The following is a 24,405-nucleotide window of genomic DNA, read 5'->3' on the forward strand; positions in this document are numbered from 1 at the left end:
TTTTTTCATTTTCCCTTTCCATTTTCCATTTTCCATCTTCCCTTCCCATTTCCCCTTTCCATTTTCCATTTTCCATTTTCCCCTTCCCTTCTCCCTTTCCTTTTTCCCACTTCCCCTTTTTCACCACTGCTGCCCAGGCCCCTGCAGCACGGCGCCGTGTCCCGCCCCACGCGTGTCCCTGTCACCCTCCCCTAACCCCCTGCCAAGGCAACCCCCCCACCTCCCAGTAGCCTCCGCTGCCGGGGCACGAGGAGCCGGGGGGGGGAAGTTGGGGGTGCTGTGGACACGCGTGGGGAAACTCGAGTGTGCGAGGCCGGGGCTGTTTGGGGCAGATGAGAGCAGTCGAGCCCTTGAGAGGGACCGGGAGGGGGGAACCCGGGTGGGGGGGGAGGCGAGGGGAGTGTGAGGGGGCAGATGTGTGCGGGGGGGGGTGGGGTCAGCCAGATGTGCGGAGGCGCAGGTGGGCACGGCCGTGCAATGCCGCCAGATGCGCGCTGGGAACGGGGGGGTCACCGTTGTGCGGGAGGGGGTGTCACCCTGGTGGAAGGAGGGGGTCACCCGGCGGGGGTTGTGGGTGCGGGGGCGGGTGCCTGCCCCGTCCTGCCCCCCCCAGCACCGGGAGAGGTGGGGGGGAGAGGCAGCGCAGCTCGGCTCGGCGGGGGGGTGGGATGGGGGGGCGGGGCGGCGCTGACGTCACGCCGCGGCCCAGAGCGAGGCTGCCGGGAGCCGGCGGCCGCAACCGCCCCCCCCCCCGGCCTCCACCCCCCTCCCCGCACCGCACCCCGCACCGCGCAGCCGGGCGGGCTGGGGCGGGCGGGCGATGCCGGCCTGAGCGCGGGTAGAGCCATTCGGCTGCGTGAATCCGGCGCGGGGAGGGGAGGGAGGAGGAGGAGGAGGAGGAGGAGGAGGAGGAGGAGGAGGAGGAGGAGGAGGAGGCGGGGAGGAAGGCGGCGAGCGGGGCGAGGCAGCAGCAGAGCCCGGCGGCCACCATGGAGCTGGCGATGGAGAACCTGGGCAGCCTGCACGGCGTCCCGCACTCTCAACCCGCCGAGCTGCTGAGCCCGACCCACGGGCGTCAAGGTTCTCACCGCAACCTGGTCCCGCACGGCCGGCCGGCTATGGTGTCGGGCATGGCTACCATCCTGGACGGGGGGGACTACCGGGGGGAGCCCGGCCTGGGGGCCCCGCTGCACCCCGCCATGAGCATGTCCTGCGAGTCCCCCTCCGGCATGAGCCTGAGCAGCACCTACACCACCCTCACCCCCCTGCAGCACCTGCCGCCCATCTCCACCGTCTCGGAGAAATTCCACCACCACCCGCACCACCACCACCACCACCACCACCACCACCCGCACCAGCGCTTGGCCGGCAACGTCAGCGGCAGCTTCACCCTCATGCGTGACGAGAGGAGCTTGGCTTCCGTGGGCAACCTCTACGGCCACTACCCCAAGGACATGCCGGCCATGGGGCAGCCCCTCTCGCCCTTGCCCAACGGGCTGGCCAGCCTGCACAACGCCCAGCAGCCGCTCGCCCCCTACGCTCCCGGTGGCCACTTGCCCAACGAGAAGATGCTCTCGCCCAACGGCTTCGACACGCACGCCGCGATGTTATCCCGCGGCGAGGAGCATTTGGCCAGGGGCTTGGCTACCTCCGGCTCGGCTATGATGCCACCGCTCAACGGGATGCACCCGCACCCTCACCCGCACCCTCAGCCCTCGGGTTTGGGCGAACGGGACCGGCAGGTTACGGCTACCGGTTCACAAACCGGCAACTCCGGGCAGGTGGAGGAGATCAACACCAAGGAGGTGGCCCAACGCATCACGGCCGAGCTGAAGCGGTACAGCATCCCGCAAGCCATCTTCGCCCAGAGGATCCTCTGCCGCTCCCAGGGGACCCTCTCGGACCTGCTGCGCAACCCCAAACCCTGGAGCAAACTCAAATCCGGGCGGGAGACTTTCCGCAGGATGTGGAAATGGTTGCAGGAGCCGGAATTTCAGAGGATGTCGGCTCTCAGGTTGGCGGGTAAGGAGAAGCGTGATGGGGGGGGGCGCGGACACGCGTGGGGAAATCTACACCGCGCGAATGGCGTGACACCTAACCCACCCGGACCCGCGGGGAAAAAAAAAAAAAAAAGGGCAGAAAATGGCATTTAAGGTGAATTATGTTCCAGGGGAATGACACCTAAGGTGAATTATGGTCGAGGCGAATTGTATTTAAGGGCAATTATATCCGAGGTGAATGATTTAGGGTGAAAAATGTTTCAGGTGAAAAATATTTAAGGTGAATAATGTTTAAGGCGAAAAACGCTTAGGGTGAATATTATTTAAGGTAAAAAATGGCTAAGGTGAACAATACTTAAGGCGAAAAATGCTTAAGGTGAGTAATATTTAAGGTGAAAATGCTTAAGGCGAATGATATTTAAGGTGAATAATGTATAAGGCGAATTGAGTTTAAGGTGAATTATAGCTGAGGCGAATTATATCTAAGATGAATTTTATTCAAGGCAAATTATATTTAAGCTGAATAATATTTAAGGTGATTTTATTTAAGGTAAATCATAGCTAAAGGGAATTCTGTTTGAGATTAATTGTGTTTAAGGTGAATTGTGTGCTCAAGGCGACCCCCCCCTGCCCGGGCCTGCTCCTGCCAGAGGGAAATGAGGGATCCCGGGGGGCCAGACTGGCACCCCCCACCCCTCGCCTCCCTCCTCACCTCGCCTGTGGGTACGGGCCGAGCCGCAGCCCCGCGTCCGGTCGCGGGTGGGTTCCGCACCGCCTCATCGCGAAGTCGGTCGTGGGGTCGGGGGTCGCGGGGGGTGTGTGTGTGTGGGGGGGGGGGTGGAGCTGCTCTCCCCTCCCGCCGGGGCAGCCGGCTGCCCTCCAGGAGAAGCGGGACCCCCGGGCCGTGCCCCTCGCTTGCCGGTACCGGAGCCCCGGGCTCCCCGGCGGGGCTGGTGCGGCCTCAAGGCCGGCGCTGGGCCCAGCGTTTTGCTGGAAAAACGAGGTTTTTCTGCCCATTTTCAGCAGCGGTGGCGGGGGACGGCGGGCGAGGGTCAGCCGAGTAGCCCCCACCACCCCAACCCTTCCTTCCCTCTGCGCTCCGCGAGTGGCCGTGAGCTGAAAAAAACACGCGTGGGTTTTTGACAATTTTTTTTTTTTTTAAGAAATCCGAGCTCCCCGAGGAGCCCGCCGTTATTTACGGAGGAGAGCGGCGTTCATATGTATTTAGCGTAATACAGTTGCTCTTTAATTAGGGCAGGGTAGTGGCATCTTTTAGTTCCAGTCGATGCCCTATCGAAAAGCAGTTAAGGGAATGCAAATTGTCCCCGGCTTTACAAGGTTCCGGTAAATAAAGATTTAAACACTGCCCGCCCTCGGCCGCTTCGTGCCCCCGTCGCTCGGGCTCGTTGAGCAGCGGGTGGCTGCTCTGGGACTCGCCAAAATTAGAAATTAATCGCCAGGGTGGTGATAAGAAAAATGCGGGGCCGTGCTGGGGGATCCTCGCGTGGAGGGGATGGGGGGGGGGAAGTCTCTCCTCTCCTCCCGCCGCTGATTTTTCCTCCCCAAAATGGTTTTTATTTCCCTCAGCCCCAAGGGCACCGTGGGGCCATTATTTAGGGAAATTACTCCATCCCCAAATTTCCTGGGGAAAGGGTTTAATTCTTTGCTTTCTGCGGAAAAAAAAAAAAAAAACCACACACACACACACAAAAAAAAAAAACCCAAAAACCGCCACCACAAAACCACACAAAACAACAAGCCAAGGCACCCCGCCGTGAATTCGCTGGCGTTGAAGCCCGGCTGTCCACGCGGGACCACTCCATGCACGATTGAGGATGGGGCAGACGCTGGCCTCGGGCAGGGGACCCCCCCCACCCCGACCATCCCCGGCCCGGCCGCTTTGTTCCCGGCCGCGCGGGGCCCCCGCTTTCGTTTCTCCTCTCCCGCCGTTTCGTCCACTCGAGTTCGGGCGTGGGGAGGTTGGGTTGGAGCCCCTCGGGCTCGGCCCCCCTGCCCCAAGAAGCGGGGTTCTGGAGTGGGGCCTTGGGGGGGGATCGTGCTCGACCTCCCCAAGCGGATCCCCCACCACCCAAAACCCAACCCACTCGAGACCACCGGTCGAACCCGCCCGTCCCTTCAGGCCGCCCCGGGCTGGGGGGGGGAGTGGAGGTGCCCCCAGGGCTGCGACGCCCCCTTAAGCGAGCGGGGAAGGGGCCCCTTCCCCCCCACCCCGGGCAGCGATCGCCTTTTTTCTTTTTTCTTCTCCCAGTGCAAGCGGGGAAAAAAAAAAAAAAAAAAGAAAAAGAAAAGAAAGGAAAGGAAAGAAAGAAAAAAGTGTCAGACTGGGGGCACGGCCGTGGCGAGGGCCAGTTCTAGTCTTAGTCCTGGTCCTAATCCTAATCTTGGTCCTAATCCTGGTCCTGGCTGCGGGAGCCCATCGGACGGGTTAATCCGAAGCGGTTAATCGGGCGCCTGGAAACCTGCGAATCCCCGCTTTTCCCCTCTTCCCGCTCCGCTTCCCCCTCTCGCCGCCCCGTTCGCAGATGAACCGTGAATTATTCCACCGCCGCCCTCCCCCCCCGCCACGCGTGGGGCTCCCACGGGGAAACATCTGGGCAGCAGCTGGCGGTGCCCGCCCCGTCCCCTCGGGCCATCCGGCTCCGTGACCGGCTGTCACGGCCGCAGCCCCCCGCCCCCGCAGATGCAGGTCCGCAAACTTCGAGACCCCTCCCCGCTCCACGAGGCCTGCGTGGGCCCGTGGGTGTTGGGGAGATCCCACGGTGGCATTTTCGGGGATCCCTGCATGGCAGAACGGGGCTTCGAGCTCCCACTCGTGACGCCCAGCCCCCCTCCATCCTGGTCCCCGGAGAGGGGGGGAAGGCACCGACTTCGTTCTCGTGGGATCGGGTGGGAAGCGGGTGCGCCCCTGCGCGCCCACCCCCGCGTGTGTGCGGGGCCCGGCAGGTGTGCTTCCACCACGCGTGTCTGTGGGTGCGCCCCCACCCGCTCGGAGCCCACGCCGGGGTGGAAACCCTCTACTCGCCACGGATTTGTTCAGACACGCACGACTAGGGAATTCACTCGTGATTATTACTCGGGAGGGCGACGACGTCGTTGTGTCCCTGTCGCGACACGGCGCCTGCCCGCTCTCCTTCGTTCGTCCCGAGCCGCCCTCCCGTGATTTTCCCCAAAACGCGTGTCCGTGCGTGAAATTCACCCGCTCACATGAAGCTTTTGGGTCGCGAGTGGGGGGGTGAGGCCGGCCCGGCGGCGACTCGGCCGCTGCCCGCGTTTGGGGAGCAGCGCGGTCCCGAGTGGGCGCCGCAGCACCCGAAATCGCCTGTTTCTGCCCCAAAGCGTTGCCCGTTTCCTTCTTCTTCGCTTAACATTTCTTTCTCCTTTCCCTCGCTCGTCTTTCTTTTTCTTTTTTTCCTTCAGCCTTTTCTCCCCTCATTTTTTCGTTCTCTCTTTTTCTTGTTTTAATTTTATTTTCGTGTTTTCTTTTGTTTTCGTTTTGCCATTTCCCTTTTCCTTTCCTTTCCTTTCCTTTCCTTTCCTTTCCTTTCCTTTCCTTTCCTTTCCTTTCCTTTCCTTTCCTTTCCTTTCCTTTCCTTTCCTTTCCTTTCCTTTCCTTTCCTTTCCTTTCCTTTCCTTTCCTTTCCTTTCCTTTCCTTTCCTTTTTTTCCTTTTTTTCCTTTTTTTCCTTTTTTTCCTTTTTTCCTTTTTCTTCCCCTCCTCCTCACACTTCTCCCCCGAGAAAATCTCCACCGCAGCACGAACCGTAGTTATTTAAAAAAAAACAAAACAAAAACCAAACAAACCATCCCGAAACTGCTAGCACGATCACGAGACTGGGCCAAGGCCAGTAATTAATGCCGCTAATTAACACCGCAAACTAAGACACCGAATTGCCAGAACCAGGGACAAGATTGCGTTGCGTAAAAACTTGGGAAATATAATTTTTTTTTACGAATTTGGTTTTAATTTCAGCCTTTTTTCAAACGAGCAACGACGGCTCCTCCCCACCGCGGCTCCGGCCCGGGAGAGCGCCGGAAAAATCGCGGACGATTTCGCTGCTTTCGGTCCGGGCGTGTCCGAGGGGCGGCGGGGAAACTGTGTGGGGAGGTTCGCAGGGTGGAGAGCGAATTATTTCGCCTCCCAAAAATGGGGGAAAAACGAGAGTTTGGGGCCGCAGGGGTCCGGCGCCTCCCCCCTCGGCACGGGAGCGGTGCCCACTCGGGAAAATGCAGAGAAAGAAAGCGAGAAAGGAGAGAAATGCGTTTTCCCCGTCGGAAAAAAAAAAAAGAAAAAGAAAAAGAAAAAAAAAAAAGTCGGTTTTTTTCCCTTAAATTTCTCAATTTTTTTCTCACTTTTTTTCTTAATTTTTAAATTTTTTTTTAAGTTGTGGGAACAGGCGCGGAGCCGCCCGCCGGGAGCAGCCACCCCCGGAGCCGCCGGCTCCGCACCCCGCGCTCCGCACCCCTCTCCCCACCCCGCACCCCTCCGCACCCCCGCCCTTATCAGCGCGGCGGGGCCGCCTCGCTCCGCCCGCGGGCTTTTTTTTTTTTTTTTTTTTTTTTCTTCCTCTTTCTGTTTGCTCCTAATCTGCGCTTCAGAAAGGGCCAATAAACCGCCCGTCGGTTAAACATTAAATCGAGTTTTTCCTCTCGCCCACTCCTCCCCAGGAGGAAATAACCGGGTACAGCCCACTCGTGTCCGTGGGGTCCCGCTCCCGAAACCCCACCGGGGCTCTGCTCCTCCCTGCCCAGGACGCACTCCAGCCCCAGATCAGACGGGTGCCCAACCCAGGGCCTTTCTTGCCACCTCCCCATTTTCGGTGGATTTTTGTTGTTTTTATTTTATTTTTTTTCCCCTTTTTCTAGACATACAATGTGGGGGTGATTTTTTTTTTTTTTCTTTCTTTCCCCCTCTGTCCTGTCAGTTGCCACTGAAACCATAAGGGAGAGATAACAGAGAAGAGAAAACTCTCGGAGTGACCTTTGAATCAATTTGAAAAACCTCATTTAACTGATAAGTCTTGAAAGGCCCAGAACTAATTTGAAAATACATCTATTAAAATCTCATTGCCGCTGCCCGGGAGCTGCTGGGAAGGGTGTGCGAGGCGACTTCCCGGGGTCGGGGGAGCCGGGAGAGCAGGTTTAAGCCCTGGTCAACAAAGAAATTGCAGAACCGCCTGCGAAATGATGGGGCTTAAATCAGGAGAGAAAAATAAGAATATTAAAAAGAAATTGCTCTTTCGTCCCCGGCTGGTGGGGAGCGGGGAGATTTACAGCATTTTCCTGCCGTAACCAGGCGCAGAGTCTGGGGTTGCAGACAGAATATTGGATTTTTTATTTTTTTTTTTATTTTTTTTTTCCTCCAGGAAACAAATCCAATATTTTCTCATTCTGCTCGGACGCAGTTGCGGGGCCGGGAGCCTGCGCCTCTGGGAGAGGGCAGCTCTGCCCCGGCTCCTGTCTCAGGGGTTTCTGCCCGGCTTCCTCGGTGCAAACGCCGAAAGCGGGGACGAACCTGGGCTCTGCCAACGCCGGCATCGCTCCAGCGAGGCCGGGGCCTCAGGGATCCAGAAATCCTCGGGCGCATGGGGCTCCTCGTGCGAAGCCTTCCTGGGGCTGGCGGCAAAGTGCCGATGGCCGACGTGCAACAGCCATGAAAAAATAAGAGCAAAAATTGAAAAAAAAAAACCCAAAACCCACCAGAGCCTGGCTCGAAAGGGGTGGGGCTTTGCGGCTCGGTGGGGATCCGGAGGCCCAGCCTGTCCCCCTGCTCCAGGCCTCGGGGTGCAGTTTGGGACGCCGCTGCCTTAGGGTTTCCCGTGGGAATCGCTGCCTCCCCGGCCACGGCAGGAGCTGGACCCATCACCCCCAGCATCTTTTTGGCCAGGAGGGGAGAGTTTTCCCCTTTGCCACCTGATTCCCTGAGGTTTCTTGGAAAATCTTGGGCAGAGGGAGCCCGGCACCCCGAGTATGGACGGAGGAGTTAGACAGCTTTGATCAGACCCACGCACCCGCGCGGCTCTGCTCTTTTCGGAGCGGAGCTGAGGTGCACAAATCCCACGGCTCAGCACTCAGTTGGGGCTCCAGTCAACCCGAGATGCGTCCCGTCAACCCGGAACCGATACGTCGGACCAACTCGGGATCCGCTCTCGGCCATCGCCCTCCTCCTGCGCAGCACCGACGGCAGTGCAGAGGGGCTGAGGTCAACCCCTGGCTTTGAAAACTGCCCAAAAAGAGAAGTTGAGACCCAAAATTTTCTCCTCCAGCCCCACCCGTCCACAACCAAAAGCGATGCCGGTTGGGAGTGATGTGGGGCTGCGTCGGAGCGGCGAGGAGCCGGCAGCAGGTTTTGGCAGCCGAGTGCGTTTATTACTGGCTCTGTGTGGGACTGTGGCCGTCGACTGGCAAGATTTTTGCTGATTAACCAGAAATTCCAAAATCTCCTTGGCACCTCGGATGATACCGAGCATCTCCAGCGAGATTTAAACAGAGGCGGGGGTTGCCAGGGAAAACGGACGATGGATTTGTAAAACATTTGGCATTGTTAAAAAAATAGCAACACAAAAAGGCAGCCAGGATTCTCCGTCGCCGGAAGGAAGGGCCAGGGCATTTAAAAAATAAAGAGGCGATATTAAAATCCAGACACATTTGCGTGGGCACGGTTGGGATTTTGGGAATGACCTTAATAACTCCATAGTGACGCAGATTTATTCCGTTAGGGATACGCACCGTCGCGCCAAGTCCCGGTGGAGGTGCAAGGTGGGGAGGTCCGGAAATAATTTTAAGGGGATTTAATGGGATTCAAGGTGTTAAGGCACGGAGAAGGCAACGCTTTGCCAGCGCCAAAAATGGGGCTGGAGGTGCCGCACAACGAGAGGACACGCGCCCATGTGCACCCACGCCGGGTGGGATGCGGTGGGCTGAGACGAGCTGGGACGCTTTTATACCCCAGCCCCATCCCCCTGTGGGTACCAACTTTTTGCCCTCCCCGTTAGGGACCGGTGAGAGTCCTTTCTCATCCCCGGGATTTCACTTCCAAGCTCTGCGCCGCAGGACCTGGGCGCTCCAACCAAACCGTGCCCTGATTTCTCCCGGCGTCGTTTCTGAAGGCAGGAGGACCTGGCGTCGCCATGAGCTGAGTTTCGGAGCTGGGAGCGGGGAATTTGCTGCCTGGCCTTTACCCTGGGGAACGGCAGATGCCACCACCCTGCGTCGGACAATGTCCCCGTCGGGAGCCCCGCACCCGCCGTCCCGCCGCAGTTCGGTATCGCTGTGGTTGTCCCTCTTCTTCTTCTATTCCCAAACCCAAAGTATAGGAATCGCCAAGAGGCAGCGAGTGCTTGGGGGTCCGGGAAACCTCGTCACCGTGGGGGTGGCTCGGCTCAGCCCAGTGTGGGAGAAGGAGCCAAAAAATCCCCTTGGCCAGAGGAAAGCAGGGACTGGTTGTGGGGCAGCTGGTCTCCCACCCAGCTTGGTGGAGAATGGAGGTCTCCCACTGTTGGCACGAACGCAGGGACCCCTAAATATCGGGGGCTTTGGGCGTGCTGGGAGGGCTCGATGCTGGAGGGCACAGCCGGCAACACGGGACATCGGGTTTGCTTGTCAGGGAGCCTAAAAAACCTCAAAGAGGGACAAAATCAGGAGAAACGCCTCATGCCAAAGTGGTCTTCAAGGGGGTCCGAAGGTGACGGTCGCGTCCGCAGTGATGGTCGGCACAGCCCTGGGGAAGCCGAGAGCCACGGCAAGGCCGGCTCCGACCACCGGGAAACGTCCCAAAGCCTGGGTTCCCCTCCCCACACCGAGTGCCACCACGCGTCCGAAGGGACGCGAGCGGTGACGTGGTCATGGGTTGAGCATCCACAAACCCCTCCGTGCCTCAGTTTCCCCGCAGGGATGGCAGCGCTTTTCCCGGGGTTATCCAGGCACTGGAGCCGGGTTGTTAAAGCCGAGGAGCTCGGTGACTCCGCTAAAAGGCCAAACCTTTAAGCTGGAAGACGAGCTCCAGCGCGCGATGTCCCTTTGCGGGAGTCACACTCCCCTTGGCCGATAAAGAGCAGGTAACGAGCAAACTCTCTCCATTAGGGATAAAATTGCAAATGCATCGGGAGCTGCTGACGGGCGATGGTATCAGGGGCTGACAGAGATCTCAACGGCTCCGCTCCGCCGCCAGCAAAGGCTGCTCCCACCGTCGGAGACCCCGGCGCTCAGCGCCTGTCACAGGGATGGCAAGCAGCAATGACACTGGTGCCTGCAAGCAGCAATATTTCTGGAGATCTGCCCCTACTCTTTATTTTTTCCCATTTTTCAGGGTCCCTTTTTTTGCCCTGGACCTGGCATCCCCCCCCAAAAATGACAACCCCGGATGGGGGATGGATCTCCATTGGGTTTTACTCAGTGGATGGAGCAGCATGTGGCCCAGTTTGCCTCAAATACGATGCTCAAAAAAAATGATGGGGGCGATGCTGTGGTGGTTTGTGCTCCCAAAGCCCCCCAGTTGTGCAGGATGGGGGGGGGTCCCTTCCCCATCCACCTCCCAACTTGCAGGGGGTGAGGAGGAGGGAGGGTGGGACGGCGGCACCGCGCTGCCAGGCTTTGGGGTCACACAGGGGGACCCAAGGCTTTAACAAGAGGCCTCTGGAAAGGGATCTGCAGATCAATATTCACCTTTAGTTCTCTTTTTGGGGCCAGACTTCAGGATTTTGATGACATTTCTCACGCAGAAGGCGGTGAAGCCCTACCCTGATATTCCCAGGGGAGCTCCTGTACGGTGCTAGGGGGTCGGAAAGGGGGTGAAAGGAGGCGAGTCAAAGACGTGGCAGAGGGCGTGGGTATCATCAGATGCTTTGCACGCCAAAAGGAAAAAAATAAATTGAAAAACAAAGCATCCAAATCAGGGCATTTATTCGAAATAATGCCAATTCCAAACCGGCTTGCTTTTCCCAGAGAAAATTTGAAAGGGTCTCCCCAAAATGGAAAGAGCCTCAAATTGACGATTCCCAGCCATTCCTCTGCCTTCAACACCTCCAACAAAACCCCAAATTATTTATTTGCTTTGATTTTTTTTTTGGCGGTTGCCTCGCCAGGAGGGTGGAGGAGGATCCGCCCCGCTCTCCACACCAGGAGATGCTCGATGGACAGAGGCGGAGCTGGGGTCTCCAGCCCCGCAGGTGCCGTCCATTTGGTGAACCGGGGGGGCTCGAATGTCCCCTTGGCGTCCTGCTCGGGAGCTTTTCTCGCGGTGTTTGTGGAGGGTTTGTGATTCTTGGTGGTTTCATTCCAGCCGCTCGGGTGCTCCCGACGGTGCCGGGGCCCAGCCCGGGTACCCAGGGGGTGCTGGTGGGTGGGAGCAGCGTCACCCGGCAGAGACCCCCCTTGGCTGTCCCCTGTTCTGCCAAAATGGGAGAAAAGAGACGGAAGGGAAAGGGGTTGGGAAAGCAGGGAAGACAAAGGGGTTTGGATAGAGCTGTGACCCCCAGCTGGGATCCCCTCGCTCCTCTCCTTTCCCACCCTTTGCTCTTTCTTCTCATTTTCTTTTTCTCTTCTTATTCTTATTCTTCTTTTTCTTTTTCTTTCTTTTTCTTCTTTTTCTTTTTCTTTTTTTCTTTTTCTTCTTTTTCTTTTTTTCTTCTTTCATCTTTTTCTTCTTTTTCTTTTCCTTTTCCTTTTGCTTTTTCTTTTTCTTCTTTTTATTCTTCGTCTTCTTTTTCATCTTTTTTCTTCTTTTTTCTTCATTTTTTACTTCTTTTTTTCTCCTTTTTTCTTCCTTTTCTTTTTCCTTTTCCTTTTTTCTTCCTTTTCCTTTTCCTTTTCTTTTTTCCTTTCTTCCTTTTTCCCTCTTTCCCCCCTTTCTCACTTCCTTTCTTTTCTATTTTTCTTTTTTTTTTGCCCAACAGCCCCTTTCCCAGCCAGCAATGAAATCCAGCCAAGAGAACCCATTCCCTTTACCCAACACCCCGAACACTCCCGTCCCAGCTGTGCTGTTATCTTTCGCTCTCCCACCTTTGGGGAGAAGCCCCGGGGACTGGCAGCTCCCACCCATCCCAGGGAATAACCCAGCTCCAGCGGGATTAATTCCCCTCTCCCGCAGCCCCTTCCCCTTTGCCTCCCTCCCCGCAAACCCTCCCGCGAGCTCCGCGCCGGTCACGTAGCCATCAAACTGATGTGCCAGCAATATCCAACGCGCGGTTAAAGCCACTCGTGGGAGTTTCAATAAAATCGATCGGGCAGGATCAATGAGCTGCACCGGCCTGGCCCCATCCCCGCACATGGGAGGGGGCAGGAAAAAAAATACCCAAGGCTGTGAAATGGAGGTGGGGGATGAAGGGGGGAGCTGATTACAAATCCATCCCATACTTGCCGTGATTAATTGCTGCTTTACCAGAAGGAACAGCTCGGCGTGGGGGTCATTTTTAAAGGTAACGTTGAGGGGGAAGTTTTGCCGCTGTGTTTGGACACGGGGAAAGCAAAAGCTCTTTTCCTGTGGAAGTTTCCCCCCTGGCAGGATGGGGTCGGAGAGGGGCAGGGAGTGGGACCAGGGAGCACAGCCCAGGCTGGCGGTGTTCCCCCACCCAGCAATGATTTGGGAGCCAGGACGATCCCTTCCCAGTTGCTCGGGAGCGTCGGTGGAATGCCGAACCCCAGCCAGCCGGCATCCCCACGCTGGGAGCCCATTGTGGAGCGTCTCCTGGTCGAGGTCCTGGCCAGGGAACCGCTTGAAACCGGGTCGCCCAGCCTGGTCCTCACCCTAAAACCCCTCCCGGGGGCTGCTGCTTACACCCGGGCAACCCTTTCACCCCACGCCAGCGGCGAGGGCGTCCAGCCCAGCTCGTGCATCCTCTCCCGGCGCTCAAGGGTCTTGATCCCTGCCCCGGCTGGAATTAAAACATCATCCATCGTTAGAGCGGCAGCGCGTAATCCCTGGCAGATCAGTGCAATTACTGCGGGAAATACCTTGGGAGCTGAACTAATAACGCCGGAGCGGTGTATTAAGAGTCACTGGCTTAGCGTCGGCCACAGCCGTGCCAACCCCACGCGTGTCGGGGGACGAGATGAGCTGTCCTGGGGGGGGCGGGGTGCGAGGGGTTTGTGGCGGGGTTGGGGGCTGGTTGTGTGGCTGGGGTGGGGGACGATGGGGTGGGGGGTGATGGGGGGGGGGTGATGGTCTGTGGGGCAGCGATGGGGCAGTGGTGGGGTCATGATGGGGCAGTGATGGGGTGGTGATGGGGCACTGTGTGGGGCAGCGATGGGGCAGCGATAGGCCGGTGGTGGGGTCATGATGGGGCAGCGATGGGATGGTGATGAGGTCAAGACGGGGCAGCGATGGGACAGTCGTTGGGCAGTGACAGGACGCTACAGCAGGTGGCAATGGGGCAGCCGCGGGGCAGCGATGGGGCACTGATGGGGCAGCCGTGGGGCAGGCGGAGGCTCCCCACCTCGCACCCATTCCCGTGGATCCCGGTGGTCCCTGGCCCCCCCCTCCCCGCCGCAGGTGGACCGCTCCAGCCCGGTGCACTCCGTGTGTGCGGGGCGGCTGGAACGGCCCATAGCGCTGAGCGGGGGGGGGGGGTTAGGAATGGCCCATCCCCCTGGGGGACGGAGAGGCGCCATTGGGCAGAGGCGAGGGGGCGGTGCCACCACTGCCCCCGCCCCCCCGGGAGGGGCAATGCGCCCGTCCGTCCGCGGGGGGGCGCCAGCGCGGCGGGAACGGCCCATCACGGCTGCGGGGGGTGGCGGAACAAACCATTCTCCGTCGGGTAGGGGGCGCCGGGCGGAACCAACGCCCCAAAATGGCGGCGGGGCGGTGGGGTGGGCCTGGGCGGTTGCCGGGGTCTTGGGGCTGGGGCTAGGGCTGGGGCTCCCCTCGGCTCCACCTCCGCCCCGCCGCCCTCACGGCCCAGCCCAGGGGCAGGTGCGGTCGAGGGCCTCGCGCCGAGGCCAGGGCTGAGCAGGGCCTGGCGTCACCCCGGGCCTGGGCCGGCCTGGTGGGGGAACTCACCCCAGGGGACCGGGCAGGGCCTCCCCACAGCGTCCGAGAGCTGCGCGGTGTCAGCCCCCCATCACCGAGCACCCCCCGGCTCCCTCTGGGCGGCAAAATGGGGCGCCAGGTCCCTAAACCCCTCCTTCGTGTGTGGTGACCGGCCCAGGCACGTGCTGCTCACGCCGGCTGCCGTTGACGGCTTTGTGCCGGGTGTGAATAGTCAGGAATTGGGATACGCTCGGAGCCAGGCTGCAGCACCCGTCGAGGTCAGGCTGGAAATAGGCTTCAGAGCGCCGGGACCTTCTGGAGCAGGGCCTGGCAGCAGGGAAGGGCTCAGATCTGGAAGCTGCCTCCTGCGATGCGCTGCTGGAGATTTGGGATAACCTGAGAGCAACTGATGGCCCTGCTCAGGCCGTCCTGCCACCTTCAGAGGGTCCCAAACCCTGGTGAAACAAACCTCAAACGCCGCAACCCGGAGGATTACGGACTTCCCTGTTTTTCACAGCACCACAGAGCAAGAGAGCCAGCAGCCATCTGAGAATTGACTCAGCCAAACCCTAAGGGAGCTTCCCATCTCACACCCGATAAATCCGCCTGAGACCAGATTTAATCAGGAAATGCAGAAAACTCGTTTTTTTCCCCCCCACTGCTTTCCCCCTCTCTGCAGCAAATGTTCCTTGGCTGATAACGGCTCTGAGCCCTCTCCAGACACCAACTTTCCACTGAGAGCGGCTCGGGAGCAGCATGTGCTCTGAAGAAATACAATTCATCGATTGCTGAATTTGTTTATCATCCCCACTCAAGAGAGCCAGATCTGGGAGCTGCTGAAGGCAGCGGGAGTTTGGCAGGAGGATCCTGGCAGGAACGGGCTGGTGAGAGTCATGTGGCAGCAGCCCGTGCTGATGCCAAGGGGGGATTCTTGCTCCTGCTTTCCTGCACAAAGCAGTGAGGACAGAAGTGGACTGCGTGAGACCTGCAGCCGCGTGGGCCGTGGGGATGTCACTTGTCCCAGATTCCTGGAGGGAGGCTCCCTGTCCAGCGTTCTCCCTGTCCTCATGGCACGAATCAAACCCCAAACTCTCTTTTTCCCCTTGGATTCTGCAGCTGGGGCTTTTGCACCGATGCTGAGCACCAACCGGTGTCTCTGACTCCAGGGAAAACTTATTTCAGGGGTTGGAAGGTTTCCAGCCGTCCCCTGCCAAGCCATCCCCATGTCCTCCCTCTCTCCCAGAAGGCACGACCTTCCCCTGCCGCTGCCATCCCTCGCGGCGCTGCCGGCTTCTGCCTGCCGCGCTGCCTGACTCCAGCACTTCATTAGCACCAATTTGCTCTCGTCACGCTAACTAGCAATGACTGGGGAGAAGAGTAAGGAGAATGGAGCCACCGGGAGGACTCCCAGGGCACCTCTGCCCAACCCTGCCTCGCAGCAGGCAGCTGGTCCAGTCCTGGGCCGTCCTGGCAGCGTGAGCACTGAGCAGCTTGTGACAGCAGTGGTCGCCACGGGGATGATAAGATGCAGCCAAAAAAAAAAGACCTAGAAAGGGGGGAAGCGGGATGAATTGGGACAGCGACTTTGAGGGCAGATGTGATGGCAGAGGGTTGAGTCTGCTTCGCCTGGGAGCTGTGGAGAGAGGAGCGGGGCACCAGATCTTCCTTTATGACAGTCTGCAGAAAAGCGAGTGAAAAACCAAACCTCTGCTGAAAGGAAATGCTTTTAACAACAAACCCGCGTTTTAGAGTCATCTGAAATTGTCTGTTTCTGTGTCTGTGAGAGGGGTCTGACGCAGCCGGCTCAGCCCGGGGCTGTCTCTGGCACAGCCGGGAGCAGCTTACCTGGCAAGGACGAGAATAAAAATGGGGCAAACATGGAGGAGTGAAGCCAAGCACACCCGTGGCCAGCACAGCTTCTCTGTGTCCCTTCACCTGCCCCCACACCAGCCAAACTCGGCCGCTTCAGCACTGGAAAAGCCGAAAATGCCACACTGTGAAAAAGACCAAAGCTTGAGAAGCGCGGGAGAGGCAGAAGGAGGCGTCTGCGGCGCTGGCGTCGCTGCTGTGCCGTGCTTTCCTTGGGTCTGGGGGAGCTGCGCCTTTGGGCGGCTCTGCTGGTCTCCTCCAGCTTCCGCCGATCCCAGCCGAGCCCCTCTCGGGGTTCCTCCGAGCGGAGGACAGAGGATTTGCACTTTAATTTCCAGGCCTTTCCCTCCGTCTGCCAACTTGCGCTGCTCCAAAAGCCCCTGGGCTGCTGGGGAACAGGCTGGGAACCTCAGCGAAGGCAGCTGGTGATGCCTCGCAGCCCTGGAACTGGTCACCGAAACCCTTCGCGAGGGAAGGGAAATGCACCCGGCAACGCGGAGACAAGCGCTTTGTCTCATCTCATCTCCTCATTCGCAGCGTTCAGAGAAAGATTTAATTTGCTGGGCGCAGGGAAGCGGCTCACCCTGTGTCGCGCTGGCTGCATACCAATGACCAAGGGCTCTCCCCGTGCCTCGGGACTCGTCGTCCGGCAGCTCCCGGGGACGCCGGCGGGGAAGCCTGTCCTCACCGAGGCAGGGCCGCGAGGCACGGGGACAGGAGCTCCGCCGGACCGTGTCACTCTGACTTAGCAGGACGATGAGGCTGCAGCTCTGCAGAGACGTCGCAGCTCATAACCGCGTCTCTCGGGCTCTGGATGGCCACTGAAGCGTGGTTTTTCTGAACCTGTGGGCTTCCAGAGCACGTGATTCAAGGCTGTTGGACGCTGCAAGACTGCAGCGGTCGAAATCCCCGCAGGGTCTGGAGCCCAGATTTTTATTTTTCCATCGTGTTGCAGGGGATCACGGGGTTGCAGCGTTGGAGGGTAGCAGTTGCAGGGATGTGCAGCGCGAGGCAGGCTCTGTGTGGTTGACGCTGCGTCTCCTTTGCGTGTAATCAAATGAGGTTTCAGCTCAAAAAAAAAAAAATAAAAGGAAGTTGGGATTTGGATTTTGAGCTCTCTTTCTTCCTGTGTTGTGCGCTGCTCACTCTCCCGTTAGCATTGAGCCTTCCCAGCTGGAGAAGACTCGAATTGCCACTGGAGAAGCCTATTTGTGACGAACCTCTCCGAGCTCTTTTCCTGCAGCGTACAGAAAAGCCAGACAAACCTCACACGGTTACTGAGTTGCCCCAGCTCTGAACCAAAGGATTTCTGTTTGGCAGATGAAGCCCCCGATTTCTGGTCCGGACTCTGCTCTCGCTTTGGGGGAGCCCATGCCGTGATGTCAGCTCAACTCAGAATCAGACATCGCTCTGCTGTGGAAGGCGCTGGGCTCATCCCAGTTTGCTCAGAGCCGCAGCCCCCAAAACCTTCTGGAATATCAGGGCGAAGTCTGAACCGGTAACACCCGTTGCACAACCCCCTTCTCTGCAAGATCCCTCTGCCCCTTCAAGGAGAGGGGGAAGCTGAGGCAGCCCAGGGGCCAGACCCTGGAAGGCATGGAGAGAAGCCAGCTCCGCTCAGGGCCGTTTCCCAGCCAGTGCCCACCAGAGAAAGATCCCATCCCACCTCTGCACTGAAAAAAAACCTGTCCCAACCTGGCCAACCACGTCCAGGTACCCCCTTTCTGTCCCTTCCTCCACCTCCCTTTGAGCCCTAAATGCTCCTCGGTCCCCTTGTACCCCTGTGAACAGATTGGATGGAGAAAAAGAGAAAAGACGGTGGGGTATTTTTTTTTTTATCCCCCAACCTCACGCTGGCTCTGAAGCCCCTGGCTGTCTTTTGTGATTTCAACAAATCACCGGCACTTAAGCAAAGTGGGCAGAAAATTACAGGTTGTATTGCAAGCGAGTGGAGAGGGAGAGCACGCTGAGGCTGAGAAAACAGAGGTTTGCGGGTATAATCGAGAAACCGGGGTCTGGCAGGCTGCGGAAGCCTGCGAAGCCATCAGGTATTAGTTAAATGCTTCGCCGAGTTCACGCTGTGAGGCATAATCGCAGCTTCTGAACAGCAGCCGTTTGATTGTCTCTATTATGTCCCTTTAGAAAGGGTTCGGGAGATATTTTGCTTGGAGCTGTCAAGGTTAAGTCAAGGAAAACATGCTCCCTCTGCCGTAAGTCTCCAGGGAGGCAGAAACCCTCAGCAGAAATCCGCCCAGGAAAGCGGGTGGGATGTGCTGCTTTCTTGAGATATTTCCCCCCCGCAAGGTTCCTTCTTGCCTTTGCTCCCCGTGGTTTTTCAGCAGCCAGGTCAGCTGCTTTAGGGATGAAATACCTCTGGGGTTGCGTGCCCAGAGTGCGGAAGGAAGGGGCTCTGTGCAATTGCCGTGTCTGGCGTTCCCTGCTCCTCGCTTCTGTGCTTGCTGGCCGGTTTTGGCCAAGGCTGGTTGAGCTCTGGAGGTCTCGGAGGTGGAAGCGTTGTGAAATGAGCTGGGGAGAGATGGAGAGAGGAGAGCAAGACCTCCATCGTGGGTGAGCTCAACCCCTTACTGGCCGACAGAGCATCCCGTCTGTCCACGGGGGACCCCAATTCATCTCTCCTGTGCTGTTACCGCTGGGGTCTCCTGTGCCCCAGGAGGAGGACAAGCTAAGGAATAAACCGTGACCTTTGGGTGTTTGCTGAGGAGATGACGTGGAGGCAGAGGTGGAAGCACCCTGAAGCGTGACCCTGTCCCCACCGACCCCCACCTGGCCCAGAGACCCCAGAGGGATGTGCCGAAAGAACAGCGTTAAGGCAAGGATGAGTCATTTGGATCTGGAGACTTGGGAAAAAAAAAAAAGAAGAAGGGATTTTGAAGGACAAAGGAAACCTCTCGCCCTATGCTGACCTGGGTGGGAGTCAGAGGCGTGCCCCCGACTGCCCCCCGTCCCCGGCTCCCAGTGCCTGCGGGGACACAGGGACGGCCACCGCCAGCCTGCCTGGGAAAGCAGCGCCCGGGGGATGGGGGACAGGAAAAAGATCCTCCGTTGGGGGCTTGATGGCCGCCGTAAATAGATCTGACCAGCGTCACTATCGATTTCTGTTGTGCGGAGCTGTAATTAGATTGAACTGGGGAAGAGGGGTGTCGGGCTGCGTCAGCAGAAAAAGAAATTAATAAATAAACAAATGGGCACAGGAAATGTGGGATGCGGCCACTGCCGGCATCATGGGCCAAAAATAACAGGGGGGTCATAGGGAGCAGGGTGTCGCCTCGGTCTAAGCGATACCCAGCACCGGTTTTAGTGCTGGATCACGGTTTTACCAGCAAGACCCTGAGGGTTAGCGTTTGCCTCGCAGCTCTGAGTTATTAATGGGAGACTGGTTTGTAATAATTACTCCTAAAAATTGAATCGGGCACGTGAGGACGACCTGGATCCCAGTGGCTTTGCTGGGGTTACAGCTGGGCCAGCACATGGCCCCGCGTGTCCCGTGGGGGTACCGATGGGTTCACACCCACCCACACACGTCTGTGCGGTGGGGCGGTACAGGATAGGTGCCATCCGCGTGGAGCAGATGGGAGCGTGTCTGGGGCCGGAGCCGAGCATGCCGGGGTGGGGAACGCCGGGAGGGGTCTGGCAGGGTGAAGACGTGCTGTTCCGAATGTGCACGCATGGTGGGGCGGGGGGGGATAGACTTTTTCTGTCTGTTGTTTGGTTTGGGGGGGGTTTGGGAGGGGTCTTTTTTATTTTTTAATTCATGTCTGGAAAAAAAAGTCAAATTTTTTATAAAGGCTTTTTTTTTTGTTTGTTCTTTTTGCAAACATCTGATGGTCATAGGGTAGGTTTCCACTCAACCGTTCTCTGCTGGCTCTTTGAGTAAGATACCCCTGGGACAGTGTCCCCTGGCACCATGGGGGCTCGGACTGTCCCTTGTCCCTATGGACGGTGGCTTGCAGCCGAGCCTGCCTGGGGTGGGGAGAAGGGGAGGGGAAGGCTCTCTGCTAACCGGTTGATTTTGACGGAGTGTGGTTGGCTGTGCCAAGCTTGGTGCCTCCTGTCCCCTGCCCCGCTGGGAGCAGAACCCACGGCTCCCACCGCCTGCACGGGGATGGGGCGAGGACCGAGCCCGGCTGTTGGGGAAACAAGGCGAAATTCGTTGGATAAATTCTCTGCTTTGTTGAGCTCTAGATCTCCCCAGCTTTGGGTAGAAGGGGTGGATGTCATCTTCTCTCCTAGTAAGGAGGACTCATAGTGCAGGCAGCTGAAGACAAATCAGAGGAAGACCTTCTTTTTCCTCTAGTGAGGAAGAAGAGAGTTCAGACACCCTCCCATTGCTCCTAGGCTACGCGGCTGCTGACCCTTTTCGCTCAGCCTGGCCGAGGAGGTGTGTTTGTGTAGCAGGCAGGTAGGCAGCCTGAGGGGAAGACCTGTCCCGTGGACCCAAGATGGTCTCCCATCGCTGCAGCAGCAGCTTTCGGCCTTGTTCTCTGGCCCCTCTGATCTCTGTGCACCAGGTCGAAGAGCCTCCTGAAATGCCCGAGAGAAAGAAGTTGAAATCTGTCATCCAGCAACCTCCCAACGGCAAATGTCTCAAAGGCCTTGTGCCCTCCCCGCTAAATCCTTTGGAATATCTGAACCAAGGAACCCTGAAGGCTGAAAACTGCTGCTGTTTGGGGAAAGAGCGGGGCTTTCCTCAGGAAGCCTTTAGCGCACGGTTTCCTGACTCTCTGTTGAGCTTTCCAGGAGGAAACAGTGTGTCCTCAGCCTCGGCAGGCCAGATCTGTGCCCTGCATTGCCCACGGGCATCTTGTGTTCCCGCAGTGCCCGCACGTATCTGTCCAAGTCCTGGTGAGATCCGCAGAGGTGACGAGGAGGTGAGGGAGACCACACCAGAGTGCAGGAAGGGATGACCCCCCAAATTTAGGGATGGAGCAGGTCCCAATAGCCAGGCTGTGGGAGCGGAGTCAGCCCAAAAGTTTCCTTGGTCTGTAGTCCCAGGGTCAGCTGGAGATGCTGGGACCTGGCCTTTTCCTGGGCATCTGAAGAGGTGATGGGCTTCACCCAGGCTTTTCTCGTACTGGTGTTGCCAGAGGCTGTCGTCCCAACTCAGCAGATGCTCAGGAGGCACAGGGAGGAAGAGGAGGGTGGTAGCCTAGGAGGTGGTGGGCAGCAAGCCAGCAAGCAGGTTTACTGGAGGGAAGGGCCTGGTTTTTGGGAGGCAGCCAGGCAGCCTGCAAGCGGGCCAGGGTGGTGAGCACCAATTAATGGCCCTGTTCTCTCTTTTGAACATCTAGCTTGCAAACGCAAAGAGCAAGAGCAGCAGAAAGACAGGAGCCTGCAGCCCAAGAAGCAGCGGCTGGTCTTCACGGACCTCCAGCGCCGCACCCTGATTGCCATCTTCAAGGAGAACAAGCGCCCATCCAAGGAGATGCAGATGACCATCTCACAGCAGCTGGGCTTGGAGCTCAACACCGTCAGCAACTTCTTCATGAATGCCCGCCGGCGGTGTATGAACCGCTGGCAAGAGGAGCCAGGCACCAACCCCGGAGTCCCCTCTTCTTCTACAAGCACTTTCTCCAAAGCATGATGTCCCCCAGCCCTCCCTGCCCCTTCCCAAACATCCTCCTCGTGACAAAGCCAACCCCAGACTCACACGCATGCCCCGAGCTGACCGGGGTGGGTGCTTTTGGATGCTGCAGGTCCATCAGCCTCCAAAACCCGCAGCTGGGCGTCACCCCTGGATGTGGGCCTCATGCCACGTTGTGCTGCCACATCCTCCCAGCTGACGGAGGAGTGATAGGGTTTGCAACCAGGTCAGCTCCGTCCCTGGGAGGACTTGGAGGAGACCCCTGTGGAGCAAGGGGTGACGTGGGATGGAGGGAGAAGGTGAGGTGCTGTTTGGAAGCATCTCTGGTCCACGGAGACCACAGAACCTTGTCTTCACCTGCCCAGCGGGGTCTTTGGGGAGAATGGCACCCCCTGACCACCCCTCCCCAACCTCGATCTCTGCCACAGCCACCCTTATGGCTCCTGTGGTGGAGGGGTAAAGACGGGGAGATGGAAGAAGTGGAGTCACAGGGCTGGGCTCTGGCACAACCCCACCGAACCAGGGACCCCCCTGTAGTTCCAAGGGGGATGAGCAGGGAAGATGCTCTCCGTGTGCCTGGAGGGTGACCCCGGGCTGAAGATTTTCCCCCCGCTGAGGCGCAGTGGGGTTCCCCAAGGCAGCCAGACCCTCTCTGCCGTTGGCACACGGGCATTTTTCTCCCTCAGAGGTTTTGAAGACCCAGTTGAGTGCATTCCTGTAGCCTCAGTCTCCTCCATGGGCATCTTCCTCCAACCCCCGGACACCCCCAAGAGCACCCACGTTCCCCGTCCCCCTCCACGCACACACGCACCCCGCCCCACGAGAGCACTCATCCCCAGATCCCTCCCAAACTCCACGGCAAAGAAGACGTCTCACCGTGGCCACCTGCCTCTGCGCGCCCGAGCGTCCCCCAGCCCCACAGCCAGAGGGGCATCGCGGCTGCACCGCGTCGCCTGGCGCCCAAGCAGGCCAAAGAAGCACATTTTAGCTACAGAAATCGGGTATTTAAAAATAAGAATTGTTTGAAAGGAGATGGGAGGAGAGACTTGGAGCGAAGGATCTGATCTTTCCTGGTGACTGGCTCCACCATTCACCGCTGGATTTCTGGTTCGCTTTTCGGTTGAGGAATGGACTCAGACAAAGCAAATTTGTTGGCTTTGTGTCTCGCCCCATCCACCCCTCGACACACAGTTGCCCCCTCTTGTCCCCCTCCTCTTCATCTCTATTACCAAAGAAATTACAAAACCAAAAAACCCAACAACAACAAAAATTCCCTCCTGGGAACCAACGTCGGTGTACAGTGAGAAAAGAGAAAATCCAAGGGATCTGGTGGCGAAATCCAGCCCTGGGTGTGAGAAAGGGGGAAAACTCCCCGACGAGATCGAAAGGGAAAAAAACCAACCCAAAAAAAAAAAAAAGGAATAACAACAGAAACCACAACCAAACAAGCTCAACGCAAAGACCGGCAACTTACCAAAAAGACGCCAGATTTTTTTTTTTTGTGCCAATTAACAACCTGCCTTAAAACGCGAATTTCTGGAGCAATGGTACTAGCTTCAAAACGATCGTTTCCTCCGAGCTCTCGATGGTGACTTGTGCCATATAAAAAAGCAATCACGAGGCCAAATCCTTACAATCAGCCCTCGTCCCAGCCGCCCCGTGGGCTCCATGCCGGCCTGGGGCATCCGCGGGAGGAACATGAGGTGGCACGGGGGACAGGGAAGGGCTGGGAGAGGCTTGGGGATGGAGGGTAAGGCAAGGTCCCCCTTCCTTTCCCCACCACTTGGAGAAAAAAAAAAAATCCTCCAAAACCAACCATCAACCAAAAAAAAAAAGGGACACTATTGAATTTATGCGGGTAAAATAGTACCACCTGTGTTCTAGCGCTATGCTTTCTTCGATTCACTTTACTTTGAGAGCGATCTGTTGTGTAACAGGAAGGCACCTTGTTGAAAAGAAGGAAAAAAAGAAAAAAAAAAAAAGTGTATGTGTTCACCAAAAAAGCACCCCAAAAAAAAAAAAAAGAGAAAAGAAAGGACAAAAGAATGAAAGAGAGAAAAAACCAAAACAAAACTCTGCACATGAATCCCTGGCCGGCCGCGGTGACCGGCAGGGTTAGAGGACGTCTTGAACCAAAGAGCTCCTGGGGTAGGTGGGCGGTGGAGGAGTCGGGGGTGTCAGACTGGACACAGTCACACCAACCTAAACCAATTGATTCCTGGGAAGAGAGGGCGGGAGAGGGGGATGCAGAGCGGGAAGGAACGGGAAGGGGCAGGTGCCGCTGTGTATTTTGCCAACCACAACCCAAAAACTAACGGCAAAGTGAATCTCATCCCCCTCCCAGGACCCCGTTCCCCGCCACTGGTTTTTTTTCCCCTAACGTTGTTTCTTCTTGTCTTGTCGTGACGTGGTGACGATGGCGGTGGATTCCTGAACCCCATCGAGTAGTGTTCAAGGGCTGAAAAGCCAGGAAGGGGCCTTGGTTTGGGAAGTGAAAAAAAAAACCAGAAAAAAAATGGGAAAAAAAGGAAAAGACAGAAAAAAAAAAAGAAAAGAAAAAAAAAAAGAGTAAACGCCACAGGCCCTCAAGGATGCAAAGACATTTCTAGTGAGAACCCGAGAATAAAGGCTACCTCACTTGAGTTTTCAATTTTTGTGATTTGAAAATCACGTCTGATACCAAAGATTTTGTTGCCTTGTCTGGTCTGTGCTGGAAACGCCACTTTCCCTGCTCCCCGCGGCCGGGCCGGCCGAGAGCCCCTCACCACCCCCAGACACCCCCCTCCCCAGCCCTGTAACGTCCCCAGAGAGCAAGGGAGAAGGCGAGCGAGCGACCCCGGGATGGCGGCGTGGTAGATGAGTGCCTTTTTCTTGTACCAAAGGTGTGTGGCCATTTCTTTGCTCCTCTGCTTCGATCCTGAAGACTCACTGGTACCTCAGCTCTCCAACGGG

General features: G+C 57.6%; 1 protein-coding gene across 1 annotated transcript; it reads left to right on the top strand.

Moving 5' to 3' along the window:
- The first annotated feature begins 989 nt into the window (after positions 1 to 989).
- Positions 990 to 21,690, top strand: ONECUT3 (one cut homeobox 3). Its single transcript, XM_086767341.1, has 2 exons — positions 990 to 2,022; positions 21,161 to 21,690. The coding sequence occupies exons 1-2, from the start codon at positions 990 to 992 to the stop codon at positions 21,451 to 21,453; spliced, it is 1,326 nt and encodes a 441-aa protein (XP_086623467.1). The 3' UTR covers positions 21,454 to 21,690.
- The last annotated feature ends 2,715 nt before the right edge of the window (positions 21,691 to 24,405 follow it).

This window comes from Chlamydotis macqueenii, chromosome 26 (assembly GCF_036417535.1).
Source record: "Chlamydotis macqueenii isolate bChlMac1 chromosome 26, bChlMac1.mat, whole genome shotgun sequence".
NCBI classification, from domain to species: domain Eukaryota; kingdom Metazoa; phylum Chordata; class Aves; order Otidiformes; family Otididae; genus Chlamydotis; species Chlamydotis macqueenii.

Bases quoted from the DNA above. Each gene is read 5' to 3' on its own strand.
- ONECUT3 (XM_086767341.1), top strand. From the start codon at position 990: ATGGAGCTGGCGATGGAGAACCTGGGCAGCCTGCACGGCGTCCCGCAC. The intron at 2,023-21,160 runs GTAAGGAGAAGC...TTGAACATCTAG, and splicing joins GTCGGCTCTCAGGTTGGCGG to CTTGCAAACGCAAAGAGCAA.